At 33.1% G+C, this 24,739-nt stretch overlaps 3 protein-coding genes across 3 annotated transcripts; 2 read left to right on the forward strand and 1 right to left on the reverse strand.

Moving 5' to 3' along the window:
• Positions 1-452: 452 nt before the first annotated feature.
• Positions 453-1,843, reverse strand: LOC107932068 (cytidine deaminase 1). Its single transcript, XM_016864011.2, has one exon. It carries the CDS (start codon positions 1,576-1,578, stop codon positions 640-642), a length of 939 nt encoding a protein of 312 aa, XP_016719500.2. The 5' UTR covers positions 1,579-1,843; the 3' UTR covers positions 453-639.
• A 9,322-nt stretch (positions 1,844-11,165) lies between these two features.
• LOC107932065 (K(+) efflux antiporter 4) lies at positions 11,166-18,838 on the forward strand. The gene is made up of 20 exons (XM_016864005.2): positions 11,166-11,787; positions 12,161-12,204; positions 12,674-12,732; positions 12,869-12,947; positions 13,101-13,162; positions 13,259-13,334; positions 13,512-13,586; positions 14,092-14,163; positions 14,242-14,325; positions 15,012-15,080; positions 15,292-15,369; positions 15,472-15,560; positions 15,666-15,762; positions 15,827-15,880; positions 16,063-16,158; positions 17,227-17,415; positions 17,494-17,571; positions 17,742-17,786; positions 18,143-18,232; positions 18,314-18,838. Exons 1-20 carry the CDS (start codon positions 11,571-11,573, stop codon positions 18,458-18,460), a joined length of 1,800 nt encoding a protein of 599 aa, XP_016719494.2. The 5' UTR covers positions 11,166-11,570; the 3' UTR covers positions 18,461-18,838.
• Positions 18,839-22,006: 3,168 nt separating this feature from the next.
• Positions 22,007-23,575, forward strand: LOC107932018 (serine acetyltransferase 5). The gene is made up of 2 exons (XM_041109406.1): positions 22,007-22,576; positions 22,872-23,575. The coding sequence occupies exons 1-2, from the start codon at positions 22,172-22,174 to the stop codon at positions 23,361-23,363; spliced, it is 897 nt and encodes a 298-aa protein (XP_040965340.1). The 5' UTR covers positions 22,007-22,171; the 3' UTR covers positions 23,364-23,575.
• The last annotated feature ends 1,164 nt before the right edge of the window (positions 23,576-24,739 follow it).

Consider the following 24,739-nt stretch of genomic DNA (forward strand, 5'->3'; position numbering starts at 1 on the left):
AAACATGGTGAATAAAAAATACTACTACTAAACGTAGCATGAATACTTAACTAAAATCGAACTAAATAACCAGAATAAATCTTGAAAATAACTCACATATTTACAGAAAGTGAAACTTTAATCTTGAGATTTTAAAGTTTCCCAAAATCTCCAACTTTTCCATTAAACCAATGCTTCGTGTATATAGAATTCTAAGTTTTATAAAGAGAAAAGAAATATAATAATAGAACTTTGTTTTCTTTTAGAGATTCAATTTAATTTGATTTTGACCTTAATCTAACTGAAATTAACATTAAAAAAACATTAGATAGGAAAAATATAAAATGTAGAAATTAGTGCATTTAAATGAAAATGTAAAAGTAGATAACATTTTTATTAATTCAAGAAGTTGTTGGTTGAAGTACGCTAAAAAGTATAGAGGTGATATGATGAAATTGTTAGATAGACATTAGTTAGAAAGCATAAAAAAGATTCTTATTATTCTCATTAGCTTGTTGATTTACAAATTCTGGTTTCTTAAACCAAACCCAGATTCTTGTTCATGTTTTTTCATTAGTTGATTCATAAATTCTCTTCTTTCTTTTCCTGCCATTTTTAAACCATTACAAATGATTATATTTATATATAAAAATATATAAATTATACTTGATACTCACATTTTAACATGTTTTTGTTACAATGAACCACCTTAAACTCACACTTAGGCGAAATACACTGTAAAAGCAGCTTCGCTGTATGTTCTTGTTTGATAACAGCATCAGCTTTCTCCACCAGAACAGCCGTAACGATCCTCTCATACCCTCCGCCGCCACCGCTCGCGACGTACGCCACGAGCGCCGCCTGAACCGGTGGTAAACTGGGGTTATAAGCCGCCGATTCCATGTAAGACCCTTTGTATATCTTCCCTTCCACGTCCACTAACGCCACCCCTGATGGACACCCGCTGTACGGCGCGTGGGATGCATTCGCCGCTTCCAGAGCCGCGTACTTTGAATCGTCACCGTCGCCGTTGATTTCGCCGTTGCGGGTATCGGAGCAAAACGACAAGCCGTTTCGGTGAGGCTCGAGGAGAAGAGGGACGTCTTTTTCCAGCAAATCATCGGGGCCGAACCTGTGAGGTAAAAAATAAGATAAAGGAGCAAATTGCATGTCTTTATCGTTACGATTGTTGATCGTTTTGTTTTCTTTTTCCTTCTCGGTGGCGGTTATGAGGATGTTGACATCGGGGGCGGCGCGTAGCTCTTGGAGGAACTGGCGACAATGACCACAAGGGGCGGCGGAGACGGCGAGGAACTTGAGACATGGTTCCGCATTGAGGGAAAGGTTGGTGATTAAGAATTGCTCGGCGTGGACGGAATGATTGAGAGGGAGACCCGGGAATTCCAGATTGACTCCGAAAAAGATCCGACCCGATGAGCCGACCCCGACGGCGCCGACGTGGTAGTTCGAGATTGGCGGACGGGCTAAGGCCTGGGCGGATTTGACCAACGACGGCAGGAGATGGAGCACCGTTTGCCGTGATTGTTTGGCCATCTGTTCGACTTCGGCAGAATCGATTACGAATCTGGGTCGGTCCATGTCGATAGATGGGTTAATGGGTTAACCCGGTCGGAGACGGTGGGACGAGAGTTCCTTAAAATGAGGAGGAAGGTACAAGAGGAAGAGGAAGGCAGTGAGTGAGGCTTATTTATAATGGGGAATCGGTTACAGTAACTTTTTGTTATTTACTAACTTTTACTGCTATTACAGACGTTTCTTTTTACTGTATGGGTTGTAAATTTTGGTAGGTCCATATTACTTAGATAGATCCATCAAATCATGGAGACATAACGATATCATGTGCGAAGGAAAAAATTAAAAAACAATATGATAAAAAACATATATATAAAAAAACATAAAATACAAAATGTGATTATTATATCATTTTTTCAATTAAAATTTTCGGTAAAGTATCATAATAGATTGCATTTCGTTCCATTAATAAAAAATAGACAAATCAATCTCTATACCTTATATCAAAAAAAAAGAATTGGCCCATGTTAAAAATTGGTCTCTATGCATCATCATAAGGTATACTGACACACTACATGTCACTGTTTTGGTCTGTGTTAATATCAATTTACTCTTTGATTTGACATAAAGAAAGTATTTTGTCTATATTTCAGTAGATGGAACAAAAAGCAATTTAACTTTTAATACAAGAGTCTCCATGGTAAAAACTACCTGTAGCCCCTCCTCAACCATTGAATAGGAGAATAATGCGCTTCAGCGCACTCGAATCCACATCCTCCTACATTGACAACAATGTCCATGCCATTCGAACTAAGAATCAGCATCAAATTAATCTTATTTAATAAAATAAAAACAAAACATTATAATAATGTAAATTATAAAATTGAAATTGAAAATAAAAAGCTTATTACTATCACATCTCATAATTCATATTTACCATATTTATATATTATTACATATCATATTCATGTTTAATTTAATCATTCATTTGAAAGAGACAGGGATTTTATTGAGTGAAAGCAAGAAACTGAGTGTGAATGAAAATGGATTCTCTATTCAATGGGGGCTATTATTGATTGAAAATAAGCGCACATTTAAGCAACCCACAAATAGAAATAAATAAAAATGAATTTAAAACATTAAAAAAATCCATTGCTTTTTGTTTTGTTTTTATTTCCTTTTTCTTTTTAATCTAATTTATTGATAAAATCTGTCGATTGAGTCTTAGATCGATAGCATCCAATAATCAACTTCAAAACCTATATAAATGCAACAACAACAACAATAAAAACCATAATAATTTATCTTAATCTGTCATCAAATTCTGGCATTTTGCAAACTTTAATTTTCAAAAGATAAAAGCCAAGATTTGTACAATTTTCCCTCTTCAGGAGGGCAGCTGTACAGCTATGAATATTATATATTATATATATTATAATCTCCATCCACAACCATTTTATTGATTTTTGTTATTTATTTTCTACTTATTGATTACAAAATATAATTATTCTAATATTTATTATTTCAATTATAATTGCAAGTATTTCTTTTCAAAAAATATTTTATTTAAGTTTCACGTATCACTTATATTTTCATTGGCATGATTTTATTTTACATTTATTTATTATACCAACAAATAATTATATTCAATGAATATGAAAATAATTTTTAAAAATAATTATTAAATTATTATTTAGACTCTACAAACAAATCGAGAGATTGACAGATATAAATTAATTATATAAGTAAATATGATACTTATCAGCAATTCCAACCAGAGACAAAATCCACTAGCTATAAAATTCCAATTGGATGAAACTGAAATAAGAATTTATCAATGCACACGTTATTTATAATAATAATAATTAATCATTCAGAAATCTGTCTCGTCGGTGTTGGAAGATAATTAGGTCTATATACATATACATGTCTTTTCCAAAGGAGCTAGTGGGTCTTTGTTGAAGGGCATGTTGGCCACTCAAAAGTTGCATGATTTCGTTATGGAAATGAAACCTTCCACCGCATGCAAAAAAATATATATATATATACGAATTAGCTCGATTGATACAAGTATTGTTGTTAATGTAAGAGGATGTAGGTTCGGATGTACTAAAGCGCATTATCTTCCTATTTATGGGTTACGGAGAGACTATGAATAATTTTAGACATTATATCAGAAAGAACAGATATGATCAAAATATATAATAAAATTATTCAAATATTCATATGTTTATATTTTTATACTACATTTTTATCAGACTCACGATATGTTTAAAACCGTATATAATAAAATTTAAAAACATGATATAATAACAAAAATGATAAAGCTAAAAGGCTTAATATTGTAATGTTTTGGATTTAAACTCTTTCATGTATAAGTATTTTTTTAAAAAAATTTACATAAAAAGATAAAATTATCCTCAAAATCATATCTATTACTTATTAAAAGTAATTGACTTATGGTAAACTTTTTACTAAACTGGTGATCCGGTTGAAAATGACATAGACTCAGTAAAACAGTTAAATATAATTTATTATTGAGTTGAAGAACTAAAAACGAGAGGTTTATGATAAATTCATTACGCAGTTAGTAACCCGGTTAAGAGTACCACCAACTCAATAAATTAATAAATAATAGATGAATATTCTTATCATAATTTAATTTGTTTTCTGATATTTTATTCGTATTCTCGTTTTTGTTTTAAAACCCATATGCTTATTATTTGTCCAAGTGATGCTGACATTGGGTGAAATCTTTGTTTATCTTAGTTGCTGCAAGCTTGCAAGCATTTGTTTTTATTCTATACTGAAAAAAGCCTATTCTGATTAAAGATATATTAGCCTTTTTTTTTCTTCTGACACTAAAATTGTACCCTTGGTGCCTCTTGATCATCGCCTATGAGTTCAAAGATGATGACCTTACCATGGTTTAGTTACATTTGTTGGTGTTAATTGAAAATGAGAGTCTTACATGGTATGGGTTGGATGTTGATATGGGATGATATTCACTTTGTTCATAGGAGGAAGGATTATAGGAAACAATCCCTATTCCTTTTCAATAAGAGAATGACAAATTAGATTTTTTTTCTCCTAACTTTTAGTATTTTTAGTTGGATTTGAATTTTTTTTCTCTTGTTCATAGTTGTTTTTGAGGGAAAAAATTCGATAAGAAATAATTAGGTAAAAGTGTTGTGGAAGTTTTTATATTAGTAGTCAAATTATATTTTGTTACTTTTATTTAAAAAATAGATAAATTAATCCTTGTACCTTAAATCAAATAGTAAGCTGGTCATTTTTGTTAAAAAGTACATTCACTTCTACTGCTAAAAATTGGTGGCTAGCGAAATAACCAGATAATTACACATGACATAACATGTCACGTGCACCTTATGCTGATGCATAGGAACTAGTTTTTAACTTTAAAATTTGATGAAATTTTTGACAGAATGACTAATTTGCTTTTCGATTTAACATATAGTGATTAATTTGTCCATCTTTAAAATAAATGAGACAAAATACAATTAAACTCTTAATATAAAGAATTCTATGATACATTTATTGAAATAAGGATACAATCATTTATCAAATCTAAAATGTCTGCCCTCAATTCTATTATGGTGGTGTTAGTGCCTTAAAGTGTTAGAATCCTGATCATGTTAAGAATTATAGACCAATCTCCTGTTGTATAGTTAATAAGTGCGTAGCATGGTAAAGAAGATCACCACATGGTTCCTACAATGATTACTCTTTATACAAGACAAAAGCATCATGACTAAGAATACATTAATGGGAAATGAGCTTGGTAGGAGCTTGGTAGGGGTTATAGTAGAAACAAATTATGTGCACTAAAAACAAACATTGAAAAGTCAATTGAGTTTTAGTTTGATTAGTATCGATATTGTTACCAGTATAGGAAGATGTGGGCTCGAGTGCGCTGAAGCACACTATTCTCCTATTTAAGTGTTGAAGTGAAATTATGAATAATTCTAAACATTGTATCAAAAGGAATATATATGGTACGAAGAGTTTAATGTTAAAAAAAACATTGAAAAGCTTGTATTGCAACATCTAGATTTTCTATGCCTCTCTATGATGGTGGAATGAGTTTCTTAATGATTATAAAGGAGAGAAATTTATTATCTCCTCATTTTGGGATCCTTATGAATATGTTATCCAAACTTTTGGATATTGCCATTGAAAATGACATTTTTTTCTCCATCCAAAAGGTCATAGAATAATTAAAGAATAAAGGTAAAAAAAAAACTTCTTTAGTCCCTTTTAAATTTAAAATTAGTGAATTGATCCCTCTAAAAAAAATTAGAACAATTAATCACGAAGTTAATGTTTTCTATAAATTGCCCTCACATTTTACACATTCTGTCAATTTAGTCCTAATTTAACAAATTTATCCCGCAACATTTGTGAGAATGTTGAGGTTGAATTTGTTGATTTTCTAGAATTAAGGTCAAAACGGCAAAATATATAAACATTAAAGGCTAAAATTGTTATTATACCAATCAAAATTATATACTATTGATGGAAAACATTAACGCTCTGATTAATTGTCCTTAGTTGCTCACTTTCGAAATTTACAATGACTAAATTGCTTCAAATTTATTGAGAGGGACTAATAAGTGTGTTAATCGTGTTTTATCAAAGACTTGCATGATCTAAAGCGAAAATTTTGGAATTATACTCTTGTGAATAGTTTTTTTAAGGGTAAACTATATTAGTAGTAACACAAATTACAAGGGTTTTTTGGTCATTCAACTATGAAAAGCCACAAAATTGTTACCCAACTATTAGTAATTTTCTTTTTTGGTCACCTAACTATCTTGGATTTTTGGGTTTTTCTATTTTTACATTAATTAGTTGGTGATAAAAAAATACAAAATTAAATAGTTGGATGATCAAAAAAAATTTACTAATAGTTAAGTGACTATTTTGTAACTTTTTTATAGTTGAATGACAAAAAAAAACAATAGTTCAGTGACCTCTACCGTAATTTACTCTTTTTTAAGAGTAAAGAATAATGTAATTCTAGTTTGAAAAATAAAAATAAAAATGGTGACCCTTAATAAAATTTTAAATGGATCCTAAACTAATGGATTACGTTGGTTCAATTGAAAAGTTGGTTTAGTTTAAAGCACAAATTTTGAGATTATCTATTTTTTATTTTTGGTCACCCTAATTTTTTTTTTTAAATTTAAGAACTGCTGTTAAGATTTTTTTTTTTAGAATTTTGATTATTTTGATTACTCTTTCGTTAAACACCAAATGGAATGCTGAGTAGGCTGCCACATGTGTATTTATTTTTACATGTAATTAAATTAATTTCTCAAAAAATTTAAATTATTTTGCACAAAACAACATTGTTTCAACCATGAAAAAAAAACCTGAAAATTTCAACAAAAGCTCGCTTAAGTTGTTCTTCAACCTTTCTTAGATCCGTATGGTTTGTAACCTGGAGGACACCTTTAATGGTGGAACAAGGAATCTCGAGGGTATTGTTCATTTCACCCGGTCAAGTATTTCAAGTGGGCGGGAACAATGACCTTGGGTTTGGGTTTCGATGGTTTGGCTTCTACAGTCGGAGTGTTTCTCTCTTTCTTATCGCCTAACAAGTCATCTCCAGAGACCTGTCGAAATGAATCCCTGGAGGGTTCTCACTTATCAACTTTAATACTAAAAGCAATCAAGGCGCCCATTTGCTTGTTCAACACATCAGCTTCTTAAATTACCGCTTGCGCTTTAGCCCTATAAAACTTGTCCACTTTGTTGAACTCATCATCAAGCCTTCTAAAGTAAACCAGCTGATACTCTCCGTTAACCTCGTCGCCGTTAATCTCGGGTTCAACAAGATCGATGGAAACCTCCCGGTGAACGTCACCGATTATCCAATGTTGTCTTTCCTGTCATTGTGTTACAATTACTTACGTGGCGCGATCCCTTTGGGTTACGCCATAAGCTCGATTGCAAATTGAGTACTATTTTTGGCGCAATTTACAAATAAAAGCCCTTTTTAAAAAAGAAAATTACCGAAATGGCCCCTTTTTAATTATTTACCGAAATGGTCATTTTTTCGGGAAATCACGTCCACGTCAGCGCGATGTCAGGGTAATGCGATTTCCTTCCATGTCAGCATCTCGCGCTAACGTGGACGCGATTTCGGCCCGCGCGTGAACAGTACCCAACGGTCAAAAAAATAAAATACCGGGCCCATTCCGATAAATTTTAAAAATACAAGGCTTTTTTGGTATTTTGAAAAAATAAAATTTGAATCTTTTTGTACTTGTATTTATTTTTTTAATCAATTAACTCTTCAATATTACATCAATAGCAACAAGTACAAAAAAGATTCAAAATTGTTATCAACAATATTTGAACCAAGGTAGTAAGGGAAAATAGTAAGCATATTAACCAACTAAGCTAAACTAATTAATTAACATATTATAGAAATACTGTTATTATCTTAATTATATTACTTTCGTTTTAACGATTTATCGGACCTATTCCATACACATGTCAAATCAGAAAAAATAATACAACAATTCTGTAAAAAAATCCGGTGTTTACTTCAAATAAATAAGGAAAATAATGATTTGAATGTTTCAAAATTCAAATTTAAACCGAAAAAATCAAAATTTAGGGGCAAAAAAGGATATTTTTCGACGAAAACTGCGGCAAACCACCTTCGACAGTTTGTCAGCGCGTAGAAAAGTTATCCGAAATTAAAAAAAATGGTCTCAATCGGACAACCGAGTGAAAAGTTATGGCCTTTCAAAGTTTTCCAAGCTAAAAAACATAAACTATTCATCCACGTCAGCAAACCGCGTCCTCGTAGGCGCGATTTGTGTCCACGTAAGCAAAGCACGCTGACGTGGACGCGATGTTCTGACACATCCCCTGACATCGCGCTGACGTGGACGCGATTTCAGGAAAAATGGCCCATTCCGGTAAATAATAAAAATATCGGGCCTATTTCGATAAATTTTAAAAAAATAGGGCTATTTTTGGTAATTTGCCCCTATTTTTGCTGTGGCAAGCACTGCTGAGAATTTGCCGACCCCGTAGACAACTATCCCCAACTAACGGTAACCTCCGTATTGCCGGCAAAAATTTCCGCCGGAGGTTTTCCGATTAAGAATGATTTAAATCATTACAGAATTTAAGCATAAGCTTGTGTTCTTTTCTGGGTCGAAACACGGTCGTTGGGTGCAAAATAATTTAAACTTTTTGAGAAATTAATTTATTTACATGTAAAAATAAATACACATGTGATGGTCCAATCAACATTCAGTTTAACGGAAAAAAATTAAAATTAAAAAAATAATTTAGTAACTAAATTTTTTTCTCAATTAGGTACCTAAATTTGGTATTTTTCCTAATTTAATATCTAAGCTTTTTTTTAGGTTCAATTTGGTATATAAATTTATTTTATTAAATGTTATACAAATTGCAAAGTACTAACGGTGTTAAATTTTTTTTGTTATGCTACAAAAATATTGTCAGAGGAAATTCATATTAAAAAAATAGGCATTGAACTATGCTTAACCAATTAATATTAAATAAAATTTTTTAAACCCCAAATTAAAAAATTATTATTTTCTATTAATAAAATAAATAATTAAATAAATAAAATTAAAAGTAATTGAACATATAAAATATAAAAAAATATCATATCATTTGTCATATACCGGTCATATATTAATTATTTTTATTACTTCATAAAAAAACAACATTATCTGGAATAATTTGTAAAGTGTTTGACAAGTATTAAATTAGGAAGAAAAAAAGTCAAATTCAGGTATCAAATTAGATCCCAAAAAATTTAATTACTAATTTAAGAAAAAAATATCAAATTGAAAAAAAAATTAAATTCAAATATCAAATATTATATTAAGTTAATTTTAAATAATAAAATAAAATAACCTCCAACATCATAACAATCATTTATTATGTCATAATTCTTTTCTAGTCACTGCGTTGTCTAGGACATGTTTGTGTCAGATTAGGCTAATGTTTTAGTTTGCTTAAATAATTTTATCATGAATTTGTAGATCCAGGGGATCTAGGGGTGAAGCATGGTCCAAACACCATGATTTTAAAGGATCTACGGCTGATTTTAAAATTATAATAATCATGCATTATCTATCTATAATATATCTATATTCATATTTATAGAGGTATAAAATTTTGAATTAGTGTAACAAATTAATTTAATATCATTTTAATTAAAATTTAAATATTAAATTAAAAAATTATTATGATAATATCTTTCAATATTTTACATAACATAACCACCTAAAAATATATTTAATTTTAATTTACATTGTTATGATTTTATCCATAATTTCATGATTTTATATTTTTTCATATTTTTCATTATTTTTGTGTTGTCCAATATGTTCTCTTTGATAACATATGTGGTTTTATTTTTAATTTCTAGTCATGTTTTTAGCGTAAATATGTGATTTATTAATGTAATGGTGCCACCATAACTATTAGGAACCATTCTCAAATGGTCTTACTACAATAGATTGTAGTAATTGTCATATATCCAATATGATGACGAGGATGATACATCATTCGAGAATTGACCTTTTGTGTATCATTGATACGGTAGGTTTCTTGGGGCTTTTGGCAATTGCCTTTTGATTGATCGATATGAATTGTCAAGTTGATTTGATGATGACGGTTTAATATGCAAATTTCAGTGATTTTATTAAGTTTATGCATCTTTGGTTTGTTTCTGAATTATTTTAGGGTTGCAGTTGCTGATAAATTGTCTTTCTATTTATTGAGATGATTCTGTAGACATGACATTTGTGCATTAATTTGTAGTGGTTTATTTGTCATTTGTACTATATGCCATGTCATTGTAATTTTTTTGTTTATAGTTCCTATTAATGATAGTATTTTCTTCGGAAAAAGAGAGAGTTTATTTTGGCCAATAAACTTAGATTTGTCAAAATTTGATGACATGACAAGATTATGCCACATCATCACCTAACTTATCAAGTTTAGGATTAAAAATAACCTTGATACCATACTTGAATTTAAAAAAATACAAATACAAAAGTGGCTCAAATTGTCAAGTCAAAAAAAAAAGAGCACTAATCTTAAAAAAAATATTATAAGTTCAAAATTGCTGATACTTGTATATATTTTTTAAACATTAATCTCATTATAAGTTATTATCATTTCTTTTTTAAACAATATCTAGAACTACATGTAGTTCCTTCCCAACCAAGCACACTCAAACTCACGTCCTCCTGCACTAATAATAATATTAAAACCAATCGAACTAATATTCAATCAGCTGATATCCGTATTTTTTAATATTGTATTACTAAAAGGAATTATTATCAAAATAAAAAAAAACTATAGTTCCGTATTCTTTTAAATGATTAAATTAAATAAAACTATTGATTTATCACATTAATATTTGAATAGATTAGGATTTAAAAACCGGTGTCTAAGCCTAAACCCGAAATTTACCGGATATTGACATGGGTTAACGGCCCGACCTTTGGGCTTATCTTAACCATAACCCTGGCCCGTACAAAGTAAACTTCCTGGTTCCCAATAAATACCAGCTTTTCTTCGGGGAGCGTGAAAATCACAGCCCAACCACTTTGATAGCTCAAATTACCTTTCTGGGATTCCATATTTTATGGACATTGTTGACGGCAAATCTTCAAAATATGGCGTTCTTTACACGCGACATCGTTTAGCGCGTATCAGCAAGATCAACACCGGATTTATGTTGTACTATACATCAAGTTGAAAGGACCTTTTCGTAATTTTCACTCAACCTCCATTCTCTGGCTAACTAAAAACCATTTTTTTCCCTCTCGTTCTGAAAACCAGAGAGAGAAGAGAAAGAGAAAAAAGGCAAAAAGGCGCAAATCCAACACCCTTACTCTTTGCTTTGCTAACTTACGCTTCTGCTATTCTACGCACCTTTCTGTTCACTTTTTTCCCTTCTTTCTCTCTCTCTCTCTAGGATTTTTTTCCTTTATTTTTTTTGTCGTTCTCTCACTAAGACCTCCGCAATGAGGAGGAGACTCGCGGCTCTCTTCTTCATTTGCGATCTCTTTGTGTTGTTCGGTTTCGCCGCCGCCTTCGACGCCGAGACCTTGTCGGCTGCGGAGTTCAATACCACCGCTGCCCTGACCAATGTGTCAGACCCGAGATCCAGAGAGGATAGTTTCGCTGACATGATCGATCGCGCTCTTGAGAAGGAATTTAATGACACCGACCAAAATGAAGGTACGTTCTAGATCTGAACTCTCGCTCACCTTATCGTGTCCGATCTGCATTTGTTTTAATATCAATGGTGCTTGAGCAAGGGTTTTGAAGCCTGTGGATCAGCTTTAATTTCCCTTAATTTGGCTTAATTTTGTGTTTTCAAGTGCATTGTTTAATTTTTACATTTATTTTATTTTCCACATTATCGTATATATATATTGGTTTCGTAGTTCGTAGTATTTTATTTAGATTTTAGCGAGCATTCCGTTAGAAGATATTTTTTTTGTTTGTTTTAAGTTATATGATGATAAAAAGCTCATGCAGCATCATTGAATTCCTCTATTTTCATTAGTTCCATATTATTGGAATTCTGACTAGTGTTTCTCTTTTACAGCCACTGATCCTGGTAGTTTCAACAATAGCGTTGCGGGGAAGCAGGTTGGTAGTAGCCTCGTAGCATTGTTTACTTGTGTTATTCATTTGCAATTACCGTATTGCCATATAATTTTCAAAGTGATAATGTGCTCGTCTAAAGCATTCTGACGTAGGAAGTCTTTTTTTTTCTTTTGCATTGCATGAGGCACTCTTATTTGGAATTGAAAGCAATCGTTAAGGCAGTTGGGTGATGTTAAATTGCAATCTCAGTTTAGTGTTAAGAGGACCTTAAACCTGAAAAAGGAAAAACTTTGTTCTAGCTTTCAACCGAGAAAAACCTTTAAGATAAGAATTCATAACAATGCCAGTCTTGCAATTAAGATGAGAGTTTTGTTTTTTGGTGATGGCAAAGGGAAGTATATTTTGTTGATCAATGTGAGCTATATACAGTGGTCTGGCTTTGACATTTGAGTATCAAAGAAGCACTTTTGCTCTCAGCTGGTGGTAGCATAATTGGTTTGTTTTTTGTTAGGCCGTCTTGGAGACTGTTGCCAGAGTTAAGTCCAAGAAAAATGAGACCAAGGAAGAGAAGTAAGTTATTTATTTTCTTCGACAAAAAAAAATCATAAGAAAAGTAGTTTAATCTTTTATAGACTAATTGTTGGCATTCCACTTCACTAGTCCTCATTAATTTACAGCTTATGTTTTTTCTTGAGCCTTATGTCAGGTCATTTCAGCTCCATGATGTTTTCTATTTGGATAATGAAAATCGAGCAGATGATGCACCGACATTGATAGATCAAAATGTATGTCCAGAAAAAGTCTCTGAAATTTCTATCAGTTGATAATTTGCCTTGGTGTTTATATGAATTATGATGACGCTGCTTCAAGCACTTATACTTTGTGTAGTTATATTTGAAGTATATTACTTATTGATCATGTTGAGGTTTTTTCCTCAGGACAATGTCTTTATAATATCCAACCCAAAGTCAAAGTATCCTGTTCTACAATTAGACTTAAGGTTATACTCTATATCTATATAATTTTTTATCCTTTTGCTGCTGTTACAATTGTTTTGGAAGCAAGTTTTTGATTGTTCAAAAAATTCCTTGTGCAGATTAATATCAGATCTGGTAGTTGTCATTGTCTCTGCAACATGCGGTGGCATTGCTTTTGCTTGTGCTGGACAACCGGTATCGCTTCTGTACCTTATATATTTTTATTCTTAAGTTTTTACCCTTTGCAATGTGGTGCAGCTTGTTAGATTCATTCTCAGTCTCTAATTAAAAGCTTCGTAAGACTTGTTTTTTGATTCACAGTGATAGGTTTTCCCTAAAGGAAAGTCTAACCCTTGCATTCTGAATTTTCAGGTTATTACTGGGTATCTACTTGCAGGATCCATTATTGGGCCTGGTGGTTTTAGCTTCGTCGGTGAAATGGTGCAAGTATGTTTCTTTTACTTCAATGCTTTTGGCAGTTTATCTTCAAGTTTACTAGTCATTATTCTAGTTTCTTTAGATATATTCATTGGAGGATTAGATATCAAGAAAAATAAGTGAGGTTCAAGTTGGTTACTATATTACCTTGCTAATGCCAGAACCGAAACCTTTCACCCAATTACCCTTGCTTTGAATTGATGTGTAATTTAAAAAAGAATTCAGCTTTGGTTAAAATATAATTCTCCTTGGTTTCTGATTGTTGGATTTCTACTGGCGTGCATGAGTTCCTAGAAAGAGAATCAGGCCAAATAATGCATTTATATGTATAAAATTGTAATGTGCATTCTATTACTTATGCCACTGTAGCAAAGAAAACAGTTTGACTATTTCTTTATGAATTGTTTTGAGGAAATTGTGGTAGTGATAGAAGCTTACAAATTTGTATGGTACCTTTTCAATTTTTAATAAATTTCACATACTATTTCCATATTTTTATTTGCTCATGATTCAGGTTGAAACAGTGGCTCAATTCGGTGTAATCTTCCTTCTTTTTGCTTTAGGCTTGGAGTTTTCAACAACAAAGGTTTGCTCATTGCCTTGTACTTCCATATTTGTTCATTCTTATATTCAATAATATTAACCTTGGTAACAATTCTTGCAGCTTCGTGTTGTTCGAGCAGTTGCTGTCCTTGGAGGCCTTCTCCAAATTTTTCTATTCATGTGTTTATGTGGTATAACAGTCTCGGTATGTTTATCACTTCTGCTTTGAACTTTTGCGCTTGTGTCTACTATTTCCTGCTGCATAATAGTATTCTCTCAGTCTAGCTCATTTTAAATTGCAATATTTAAGGCTAAACTTACTTCTTCCCAATGTTCCTCATACCTGTTGGAATAAGCTGCATGCTGTTATTTGTTTTAGTGGGTGCTAACGATACTACAGGTTTGGTATTCTCATGGCCCCATATGCTAAAAGATAAGTGCATACACTGTCAAGTTGGCTTTGTCTTTGGCTTGAATAATGGTTCTCTCTGCTTTCTGTCTTAATGGTTGTCCTGCCCTCATATGTGCACAAAAATGGAGGTGTTGATCATTCCAACAACATTTAACTTAGAAGCTTTGATATATTTCTTATATTGTGATTCATCATTCATGTACTGTCCTTCTAAAACATCTGTGGCATAAGTGAGCATCACCCAATGGTTGTTAGGGGCTACAACATGAATTCTACACTTTTTCATCGGTTGGGCCAGGACCCATTCATTTGTTTGTTCAATTAGGCATGTGGACTGAAGTGCTGCTTTTTTACTGGAGAAGATATGCAGTTCTCTTGCTTTTTCCTTCTTAAACTAGTGTTATGGTGTTTTCCTTCCCCTCTACTCAGATTACTATAGCTATGAGTTTTTGATGGATGCAGCTACATGCTTTTTGCAGTTATGTGGGGGTAAACCTTCTGAAGGGGTTTTTGTTGGTGCATTCTTGTCTATGTCTTCTACAGCAGTGGTAAACCTCTCTGAACTGCATATTGACTCTGATTTTGGTTTGTTGAAATTTTGCAGTGTTTCTTTGTTGACATATATCCTAAGCTAGTAGGATAGCATATCTCTCAACTTTGATAGACTAAAATGCTCGTTCAAGGAATTACTTCTGGAAATATGAGCTCCATAGGCAAGTAGTTTTGCTCAAATGACTGGTATGCCTTTTATGATTCCAGGTATTGAAATTTTTAATGGAAAGGAATAGTTTAAGTGCCCTTCATGGTCAGGTGACAGTTGGAATTCTTATCCTACAGGTATTTATTTTCATGGTCACTACATCAGTTAAAAGAATATTTACTTGATTTGCGCATAGATGCTTAGCAAGCATGAAGTTTTGAACTATCGTTGTTTGGCAGGATTGTGCTGTGGGCTTGCTGTTTGCATTACTTCCAGTTCTAGGTGGCAGTTCTGGCATTCTTCAAGGAGTATTATCCATGACTAAATCGTAAATGAAAATTTCTCTAGGATCAGCTGTCTTTGATGTATTTGTTGCAAAGATCATTCTGTGTTTGTAGGTTCCTAATGATAAATTTTCTCTTTCAAATTTCAGGTTGGTGACTTTGATTACATTTCTGGCCATTTTGACAATATTATCCCGGACTTGTGTGCCGTGGTTTCTTAGGCTCATGATAAGCTTATCATCACAGGTGTGTACTATTTAGTTCAATTTTTAACGTATGTAGACATTTACTGACACATTTGTTTGTGCAGACTAATGAGCTCTATCAGTTGGCATCTGTGGCGTTTTGCTTGCTTGTTGCTTGGGTTCGCTCATTTCCTCCTCACTTCTTGCATTATAATTAACTTGTGCATTATAGTTAACTTTTTGTAGTTTGCTCATTCTTGCAACTTTTTTCCCCATCCATCAAGATCCATGTGTCTTTTCATTCACTTAGTGACATATGTATGTTTGTATATGCATAACATAACTTGTTGTTACACTCCAGTGTAGTGATAAGCTGGGTCTAAGCCTTGAGCTGGGCTCATTTGCTGCGGGAGTGATGATATCAACCACTGATCTGGGCCAGCATACACTTGAACAAGTAAGACTTCTACCCTTTTTAGAACTTTCAATGCCTAGTTTGATGTAAACTTGTTTGTGATCTAAAAGTATGTTAACTTGTGATGTAAATTTGTTTGTGATCTAAAAATATGTTAACTTGTGATGTAAATTTGTTTGTGATTTAAAAATATGTTTACTTCCTACTTAGAGTTAACTGTTATGGGCTAAATGCTCAATTTGGGCCTAAACTTTGGAGACTCACCCCTTACATGAGGATCAAACCTTTCAAAGTGGTCAAAGAACGACCAAACCTGGACCGATCTGCTCACATTAGGATCAAACCTTTCAAAGTAGTCAAATAAGGACCAACCTTTTTGTTTTGTACCTGCTCAAATAAGAGCTAAAACTTTTGAGCCCTGCCCAAATAAGGACTAAGATTTATTGTAATTATGTTGCATTCCTTTAGTTATAATGGTGTGAAAAAGTCACTCATGTATGCTTTACCTTAGCTTCATGATTATTGAACATAATAGTATTGTGATATATATTTTATTTGCCATTATATGTAGAATGGTTTACCTTTGTCCTTGTTTGAGCAGGTCCAAAAAAGTCTGGTCCTTATGTAAGCAAACCCTCCAAGGGTTAGAGGCCCAAAATGAGCATTTAGCCACTTCTATGCTAGCTCATTGACCATCTCTCTACACGGTTAATTTTGCAATCCCTTTAAAGAACGAGTTGTCAGTCTTAATGTTATTGGATCAACTAAATCCAATTACTTATGGTGTGTAGAAAGGTAATTCAAGGTCCTGCCTAAACTGACTGCAGTTAGCAAACTCCTGTCCATCAGGGCTCAAGCACTATTCTATTCATCTTGTCTAGTTATTTAGTTGATATTTTCTGCTTACTGGAACTTACGCCCCCTTTCTCTAATTTGGTTTATGATGCTTGTTTGACTTCGAGAGTATTATTGTGAATATGACTACCAAATTACGAATCTTTGTTGTTATTCAGTTTTGTTGATAGTACTCTGAACTAAGAAAGTGTGTCACTAGAATGTTGTTGCCTTGTCAATACTTACTGACCGCTCGAGTCTCTCTTTTGTATACAGGTGGAGCCCATTCGCAATTTCTTTGCTGCTCTTTTCCTCGCCAGTATTGGGATGTTGATTCATGTACATTTCCTTTGGAATCATGTTGACATATTGCTAGCAGCTGTAATATTGGTGATTGTTATTAAAACAATGGTAGTTGCTGCAGTTGTCAAAGGATTTAGATACAGCAACAAAACTTCACTTCTTGTATGAGCTGAACCTACTATTTACGTATTTGTATTCATTTTGTAAAGGTTTCTAAGTTCTTTTCACCTTAATGTGTAGGTTGGAATGTCTTTGGCCCAAATTGGGGAATTTGCTTTTGTTCTTCTCAGCCGAGCTTCTAATCTTCACCTAGTTGAGGTCCACACATCATTACTGTAATCTTCATTTAGTCAATGTTATGTGTTGTTAAGTAGACCACACAATTTTTCTCAAAACATGTAGTTCAGTTTAGTTCATTTATTTTATTTTTCTTATTCCGTGGCTTCCTACCTTGACAATGTTGCTTATTTTTTTTGTCATTACTTCAGGGTAAACTTTACCTGCTGCTTCTGGGCACAACGGCTCTCAGTTTGGTACGTCAACTATTACTGCCTTGCTTTCACATTTGTCATTATATTCTCGTAAAGAAGAATGGTTCCTTCTATTATGACTGTGAGTACCAATCATGCAACTGGAGGGTAGTTAGAACGCACTTGTTGCAATACGTGTCTACTGTTGCTTCTTCCTGCTTTTTCAAGAACAATGTTCTATGACTATCAGAAACAATTCAATCATTAAATCATTTTCATGTCAATTTGGAAACCTTCACTTCTAAGTACCTGATTTAGCTGCTACTGCACGTTTTCACAAAGTTCTTTCGATGTTAAAATGGCACTGAACTGGTTTTTCTCTTGAGATTTCAAAATGTTCTCATAATATAAACGTGCAGGTGACTACACCGTTGCTTTTCAAGCTCATCCCAGCTGTTGTTCATCTTGGCGTGCTCTTGCGATGGTTCCCCCCTGATAGTCAGAGCGAGGTAATCTTGCAATTCTTTAAACTTTTATCCGAATTCTTGCTGGAACATGTATTTTGAGGTTTACGTGATTTCTCCTCTCAGATGGGTTTTAAAGGAGATAGTCTCCGCTCAGACAGTGGTAAGCAAAGTAATAGTCTCCGCTCAGACAGCGGTAAGCAAAGTAATAGTCTCCGCTCAGACAGTGCGAAACGTATCACATTGCTGGTCCAAGGCTCTCATGATTCATGATATTAATATATAAAAAACCGAATCAGAAAGCAAAGCAAATGCAAAGATTCAGCATTCACATGATGGGGTTCTTATACTGTGGAGGACATGCATAAAATGTGCACAAAGAAGTGAACAAAAACAGGTTCTTTACTTCTTTTCTATTGCAAAGCTCTTCATATGTTTTTTTGCCCATTTACAATGACAATTTCTGACAAGTCAAAGCCTGTTCAAAAAAGATTGTCAGCCCCGACATATGAACAGCAATATATATGATGTCCCCCTCAGCCTACACATTATAAAATATCGGTTTCAGGGTCATCACACTAAAAACTTTGACAGATGACCTATTGTAAAATAGCTTCCATTTTGTGATGTAATTCATTTCAATCTTTTTCATGTCCCACGCTCCCACCTTTCATTGATTGATTTATTTGTTTTTATCTCATCTTTGGTTTTTCTTAATTATTATTATTTTGAAAATTTTATGTTGTGAAATAAAATTTTGTTTGGTATGTTGAGTTCTTTGACGAGGTTTGTAACAGTGTTGACAGAAAGGAGGCCCAATGTTAGATAATAAAGAATTGTGAAATTTTAACAAAACGTGATTCTTTCTTTTCTTTTATTGAATTATGAAAATGTTTTATCTTTGTGTTTTTTTCTTTTTTTTTGGATAAGTAAGTTGTATTATCTAATGAGAAGATTACAGCTACATCCAACAATTCACAATAAACTGTACACTAAGAACCTATACAAAGCCAAGAAACACAATAGATTACAGCAACCAAAACCAGAAACCTAACCTATACATTTCTCAAACTCTATTGCAAACATAATCGGTTATTGTCGTCCAAAAAACGAGGTTTTGAGCCAATACAATAAATAAGAACTGCTTATTTATGTCATGATATGAGATGAAAATTAGGAATCGATTTATGTAATACAGTTAATCCCCTAAGTTATTGAGCAGCGGTGTAGCAGTAAGTCTTTTTTAGGAGGAAGAAGTTTTTTTCAAGGATTCTATATAAATTTCTATATGATATGAAACTGAGCTAGTTACCTTTCAGAAAAATCTAACAGACGACAGCCTCGAAATGTCTATGCTTTATTTTTCTGGATGTGGGAGAAAAGATAAAACTTATTATTAATTTAATCCAAATTAGAGTTTGAAACTCATGTAATTAACCCCTTTTGGTTAACCCGAGACAAATCGATAGATCTATGAGAAAATTCATTCAATTGGATATATGGTAGGGTAAAAAAATGGGACACCAAAAGAATTGACTGCTGAGCCGTATGAGATAGGAAACTCTCAAGTACGATTCTAAGGGAAGGAATTGAACCGCCTATTTCAACCGGGGAGAACAGGCCATTCGATAGGGGGATTTTGAAATAGTGGAGGCTTGGTTCGAGCAAGCCGCTGAGTATTGGAAACAGGCTATAACGGTTACTCCTGGTAATTATATTGAAGCGCAGAATTGGTTAAAGATCACGCGGCGTTTCGAATAAGAACAAGAGCTCTCTGTTTATTTATTATTATTTTAGTTTTAGGATTCGAAATTCGAAATAGAAATTAGAGAATTCTATTAAAATCTATTCTTATTCTATTTAATTTCTATTAAATCCATTAATTTAATATTTAATTTAATTAAATAAATTACGGTACCATTTAAATTATTAAATTCGATTTTCTAGTCAATTTAAATATTTAAATAGTAAAAAATATTAATTTAATTAGAATTGTTAATTGTGTAATGATTTGGTTTTGTTGGACCCATGGGTCAAATAAAACAGAGCATTTCTCTTTTTGGGAAAAACCAATCTGAATCAGTGGGACATTTACCACTAAGACGAAGGCGCACAACATCTTTAACTTTTTTCAACAAAACTTCAAGTAGAAAAATTTTCAAAAAGCTTGTTATTCCTTTCACGCCAAATAAAGAACACAATTGTATTCTATCCAAGCTTGAGCGTGTAGACAAAGAATGACTTATCTTTCAAACAAGAAATTATCCAGTTAAATTCTTGAAGTCACATACCAACAGACCTCCTGATACCATAAAAACCAGAACAAGTTGCCACAAACCTTGAGAGTGGAAACATAACAGACAACAACAACAACAACAAAAAAAAAAAAAAAAACTATACCATAATTAAGCAATTTGTGATGAGTGGAAAGTCTGTTTAAGATAGCCAACCAAGCAATTGTTGAGGGTTTAGGCACATAGAGAGGGAACCAAAGGAACTTATGCCAAGAGACCTTAACAGCTTTAAGGACTTTCCAAAGTTTATGAGTCACACAATTGTCCCAATCGGAAAGTTTCTCGAAGAACTAACAACAACATCCTTAAGCCACAAAAATCTCCTCCAATTCCAGCTACTAGCTGAGTTGGCAGCAGTTATCTCGTACTTTGACTTTGGTATAAAATGAAAATTTGATTCCTGATATAAGTTTTAAAAATCGGGTAGAAAGGAGAAAAATGACGTAATTTACAAAGAATTCACTAAATTTTACACCTACATACCATACTTAACGCATAAAAAAAGCTATGCAAATAATTAAAATAATAACAAAAGGCGACAAAAGTTTCTGTATTTTAAAAATAATAATTAGGTCCTTCGGTAAAAAAAAATGTTAAAAGACATCAATTAGATTTTTAAAGTCAATTTTACATCTATTTAATTAAAAAATATTTTTTAAAGGAATAGTAATATGAAAGTGTTTTTATCTTAGCTTAATATTTCTTTTAACTTTTGTACTTGTATTATCTTTTTATTACTTTAAATCTTTATACTCTTTTTTTTTTATAAAAAAGAAACTAAAGATAAATTACATCAAATAATCCATTTCCCCAAATAGGGATATTTAAAAAATCTATAGTCATTCACTATCTAAATGAACCAATTTGACCAGTCTATCAGTTTCTAGATTCTCTTCTCTAGAGATATGATAGATATTCCACTGTTGAAACCGAGAAAACCGCTGAAGAATTCTCCTCATCAGAGCAGAGTTAGTCCTCCTGTGAGCCTCTCATTTCTGGCATTAACCACTTTGACTATCTGTCCGAATCAGCACATTATTATGGCGTCGGTCAATGAAGATATCTAAGCCATTTAAGATGTCACACAATTCAACGTCAGAACAACTCCCCAAGAATCTACTAAAGCTACAAATCTAATTCTCAACATGATCTCACACAATTCCTCCTACAGAAACAAAATCATCCTCAAGTCTTACAAAACCATCGATATTCAAATAGACCCAATTTTCATTTAAATTAGAAAACAAAGTTGAATCTTAAAATGATCACGATGGGCCTCTGACAATCATCATAAACTATTTGGCCCAGCTAAAAGAGACCTTAATCTTTATACCGTATAATCCATTACTCCGATTCAATTTTCCAATCATAAATATTTTATTACATCCCTCAAAATTCAATTTTTTAATAAAATTTTTGTAAATATTTTTTTTTTACCCACAAAAACTAATATATGATAATCATGTTTACCAAAGTCCCTTTTTTTCTTCTTTAAAACCAATAATATCCAAACACTGTTTGAAGCGAATCTTCCACGTGTCAACTCCAGGAACTCCCATGACCCTAAGAAAACGTAAAATGATGCTATTTGCACTACATTAAGCGAGCGACTTCCAATTGCTTCGGGCTTTTATAATATCGTGTATCGTCACGGTGAAATCTCCGCCCTTCAAGTCTTCACAGCTAAAAGATGCCGGCCGGAGAACTCCGGTATCCTTCTTCGATCTCTTGTCCACAGATTTCTCAAGCAACGGAAACCCCCATGGAGGAAGACGAGGCGTGGGTGTGGGCGCAGATTAAAGCCGAGGCACGCCGCGACGCCGAGTTGGAGCCGGCTCTAGCTAGCTACCTCTACTCCACGATCCTATCTCACTCCTCTCTCGAGCGCTCCCTCGCCTTCCACCTCGGCAACAAGCTCTGCTCCTCCACGCTCCTCTCTACGCTTCTCTACGACCTTTTCCTCAACACTTTCTCTTCCGATCCTTCGCTTCGAGCCGCCGCCGTCGCCGATCTCCGTGCGGCTCGCGTTAGGGATCCCGCTTGCGTTTCCTTCTCTCATTGCCTACTTAATTATAAAGGATTCTTGGCATGCCAGGTAAATAATTTCTCAATTTTGAATTTCCTCTTATTAATTCAAATTTCGCGAAAGGAATTTTAAGCTTTATTTAGTTATTTATCTGTTCTCATTTTTAAGTTTTGTACGCCATTAATTAAAATTCTTTTACACGTTTAATTTTAGATTAATGAACAGGAAAACTGATTTTCTTGTTGCTAATTGAATGTTGTAAATGGAATTTGTGTAAAGCATTGTTTGTTGTTCATAAGAGTAAAAAATTGATGATCATTGGATTTTCCTTCTAATAATATCTAGAAATTTTGTGTTATTATAGGCTCATCGAGTTGCACACAAGTTGTGGACTCAGTCACGTAGGCCGCTAGCATTGGCATTACATTCTCGAATCTCCGATGTTTTCGCCGTTGATATACATCCGGCAGCAAAGATCGGGAAAGGCATCTTGTTAGATCATGCCACCGGTGTGGTGATCGGAGAAACCGCGGTTGTTGGCAACAACGTGTCAATTTTGCATCACGTTACCCTCGGTGGGACTGGGAAGGCATGTGGAGATCGGCATCCGAAGATTGGTGATGGAGTTTTAATCGGAGCCGGTGCAACCATATTAGGGAATGTGAAGATTGGGGAAGGAGCAAAAATCGGGGCAGGGTCAGTAGTGCTGATCGATGTGCCACCTCGGACCACGGCTGTAGGCAACCCTGCAAGGCTCGTCGGAGGGAAGGAGAAACCGTCAAGGCATGAGGAATGCCCCGGAGAGTCCATGGATCACACTTCATTCATCTCTGAATGGTCAGATTATATCATTTGATTCAGTTTTCTTTGTTATTAGGATTCTATAGTCTAAACCTGTTCTGTTTTTGCATGCTATATGTTGTTGAAGCCTGTTAAAAATTGTAGTCTCTTTCTATCTTTTACTTAGCCCTATGAGTATATTCAACTGTTTTTCTCGTATCTCTATACTCGTGCTCGAAAATTATATCGAATAAAGGTGTTAGACATAGGTGATTGCTGTTGCCTGGATGCTGATATCTATATCTTTTTGTTGTTTATTAACTGAACTAGATGCTGGTTGCAGTATCTTTTTCCTACTTGTTTATTAACTTAGTACCCTCATATTTATAGTTTTTCAAGTGGGTTTTTATTCTAATTGAGTACTCAAAAGATTAGTATTTTTTTAATCAAGTTCGTCCATCGGTTTAGCTTAGGCCTTAAATGTGATTTAAAGTGTATTAAAAACACATTAATCAAACTGTAAACAAGTGTATACCTATTGTATGGAGAGGCATGAGATTCAAGTTAACTATGGGTAAAAGTACGATGACTCTCCTTGTACTAAGGGTCAGATTGTATTTTCTCTTTTTTACTCCAAAAATGGGCAATTCAGTCCCTAAACATTAGATTAAAGAGCAAACTAGTCTTTTTAATAGAGGTTTCATATATTTTTACTGTTAAAAACTAGTCCATGTAAGTCAGAATAAGGTATATGTGACACACAACATATATTTATCTAATTATTTTGTCAGTCACCAGGGGCGAAACCAGAAATTTTTTTTAAGGGGCCAAAATTAAATTATGATTTTTACAATAATAAAATTGAATTTTACCAGTTCAATAGCTTGTATTTTTTTATAATTTTTAAAAGATTAAATCAAATTTTTATATATTTTTATTTTTATTTTTATAATTCTTAGGTCACTGGTTTGAATCGGATGATTTTTCCATTTAGTAGTTTAAAATTTTGTTCATGAAAAAAGGTTATATTTTTAGCGAAAGTGAAAATGTAATTTTATCTTTAAATTTTAAAAGATTTAAAGGAAAAATGAAATTATTTTAAGGGGTTGAGGTCATGTCAACCCTCTAATTAACTAAGTGTCAGTTCTTTATTGCTTAAAAAAAACACTTCTGACTCCAAAAGTACTTTTGAAAAAAAAGTTGTGAAAAACAAGCTGATTTTGACTGAAATTTTTAGCTTGTCATCTGAAAAGGAGTTGGAAAGGAGAAGCTAAAAATTTTAGTTTTTCCTCTCCCAAAAGCACTTTTGGTGCTTAATTACTTTTTCACCCCTCTAATAACATAGTATTTTTTTCTTGGTGCTTAATAACAATTGTGTTAAAATTATTAATTAAAAATAATTTTTTTAAAAATACTAATTACAAATATTTAATGGTTATATTTAAATATTTA

This window comes from Gossypium hirsutum, chromosome D13 (assembly GCF_007990345.1).
Source record: "Gossypium hirsutum isolate 1008001.06 chromosome D13, Gossypium_hirsutum_v2.1, whole genome shotgun sequence".
Lineage (NCBI taxonomy): Eukaryota > Viridiplantae > Streptophyta > Magnoliopsida > Malvales > Malvaceae > Gossypium > Gossypium hirsutum.

What these genes read in the sequence shown, in the direction of transcription:
- LOC107932018 (XM_041109406.1), top strand. Translation starts at nt 22,172, where the DNA reads ATGCCGGCCGGAGAACTCCGGTATCCTTCTTCGATCTCTTGTCCACAG. An exon ending in AAGGATTCTTGGCATGCCAG is followed by an intron (nt 22,577 to 22,871) that starts GTAAATAATTTC and finishes GTGTTATTATAG; the next exon opens with GCTCATCGAGTTGCACACAA.
- LOC107932065 (XM_016864005.2), top strand. Translation starts at nt 11,571, where the DNA reads ATGAGGAGGAGACTCGCGGCTCTCTTCTTCATTTGCGATCTCTTTGTG. An exon ending in CGACATTGATAGATCAAAAT is followed by an intron (nt 12,948 to 13,100) that starts GTATGTCCAGAA and finishes TTTTTTCCTCAG; the next exon opens with GACAATGTCTTTATAATATC. An exon ending in TTTGCTTGCTTGTTGCTTGG is followed by an intron (nt 15,881 to 16,062) that starts GTTCGCTCATTT and finishes GTTACACTCCAG; the next exon opens with TGTAGTGATAAGCTGGGTCT.
- LOC107932068 (XM_016864011.2), bottom strand. Translation starts at nt 1,578, where the DNA reads ATGGACCGACCCAGATTCGTAATCGATTCTGCCGAAGTCGAACAGATG.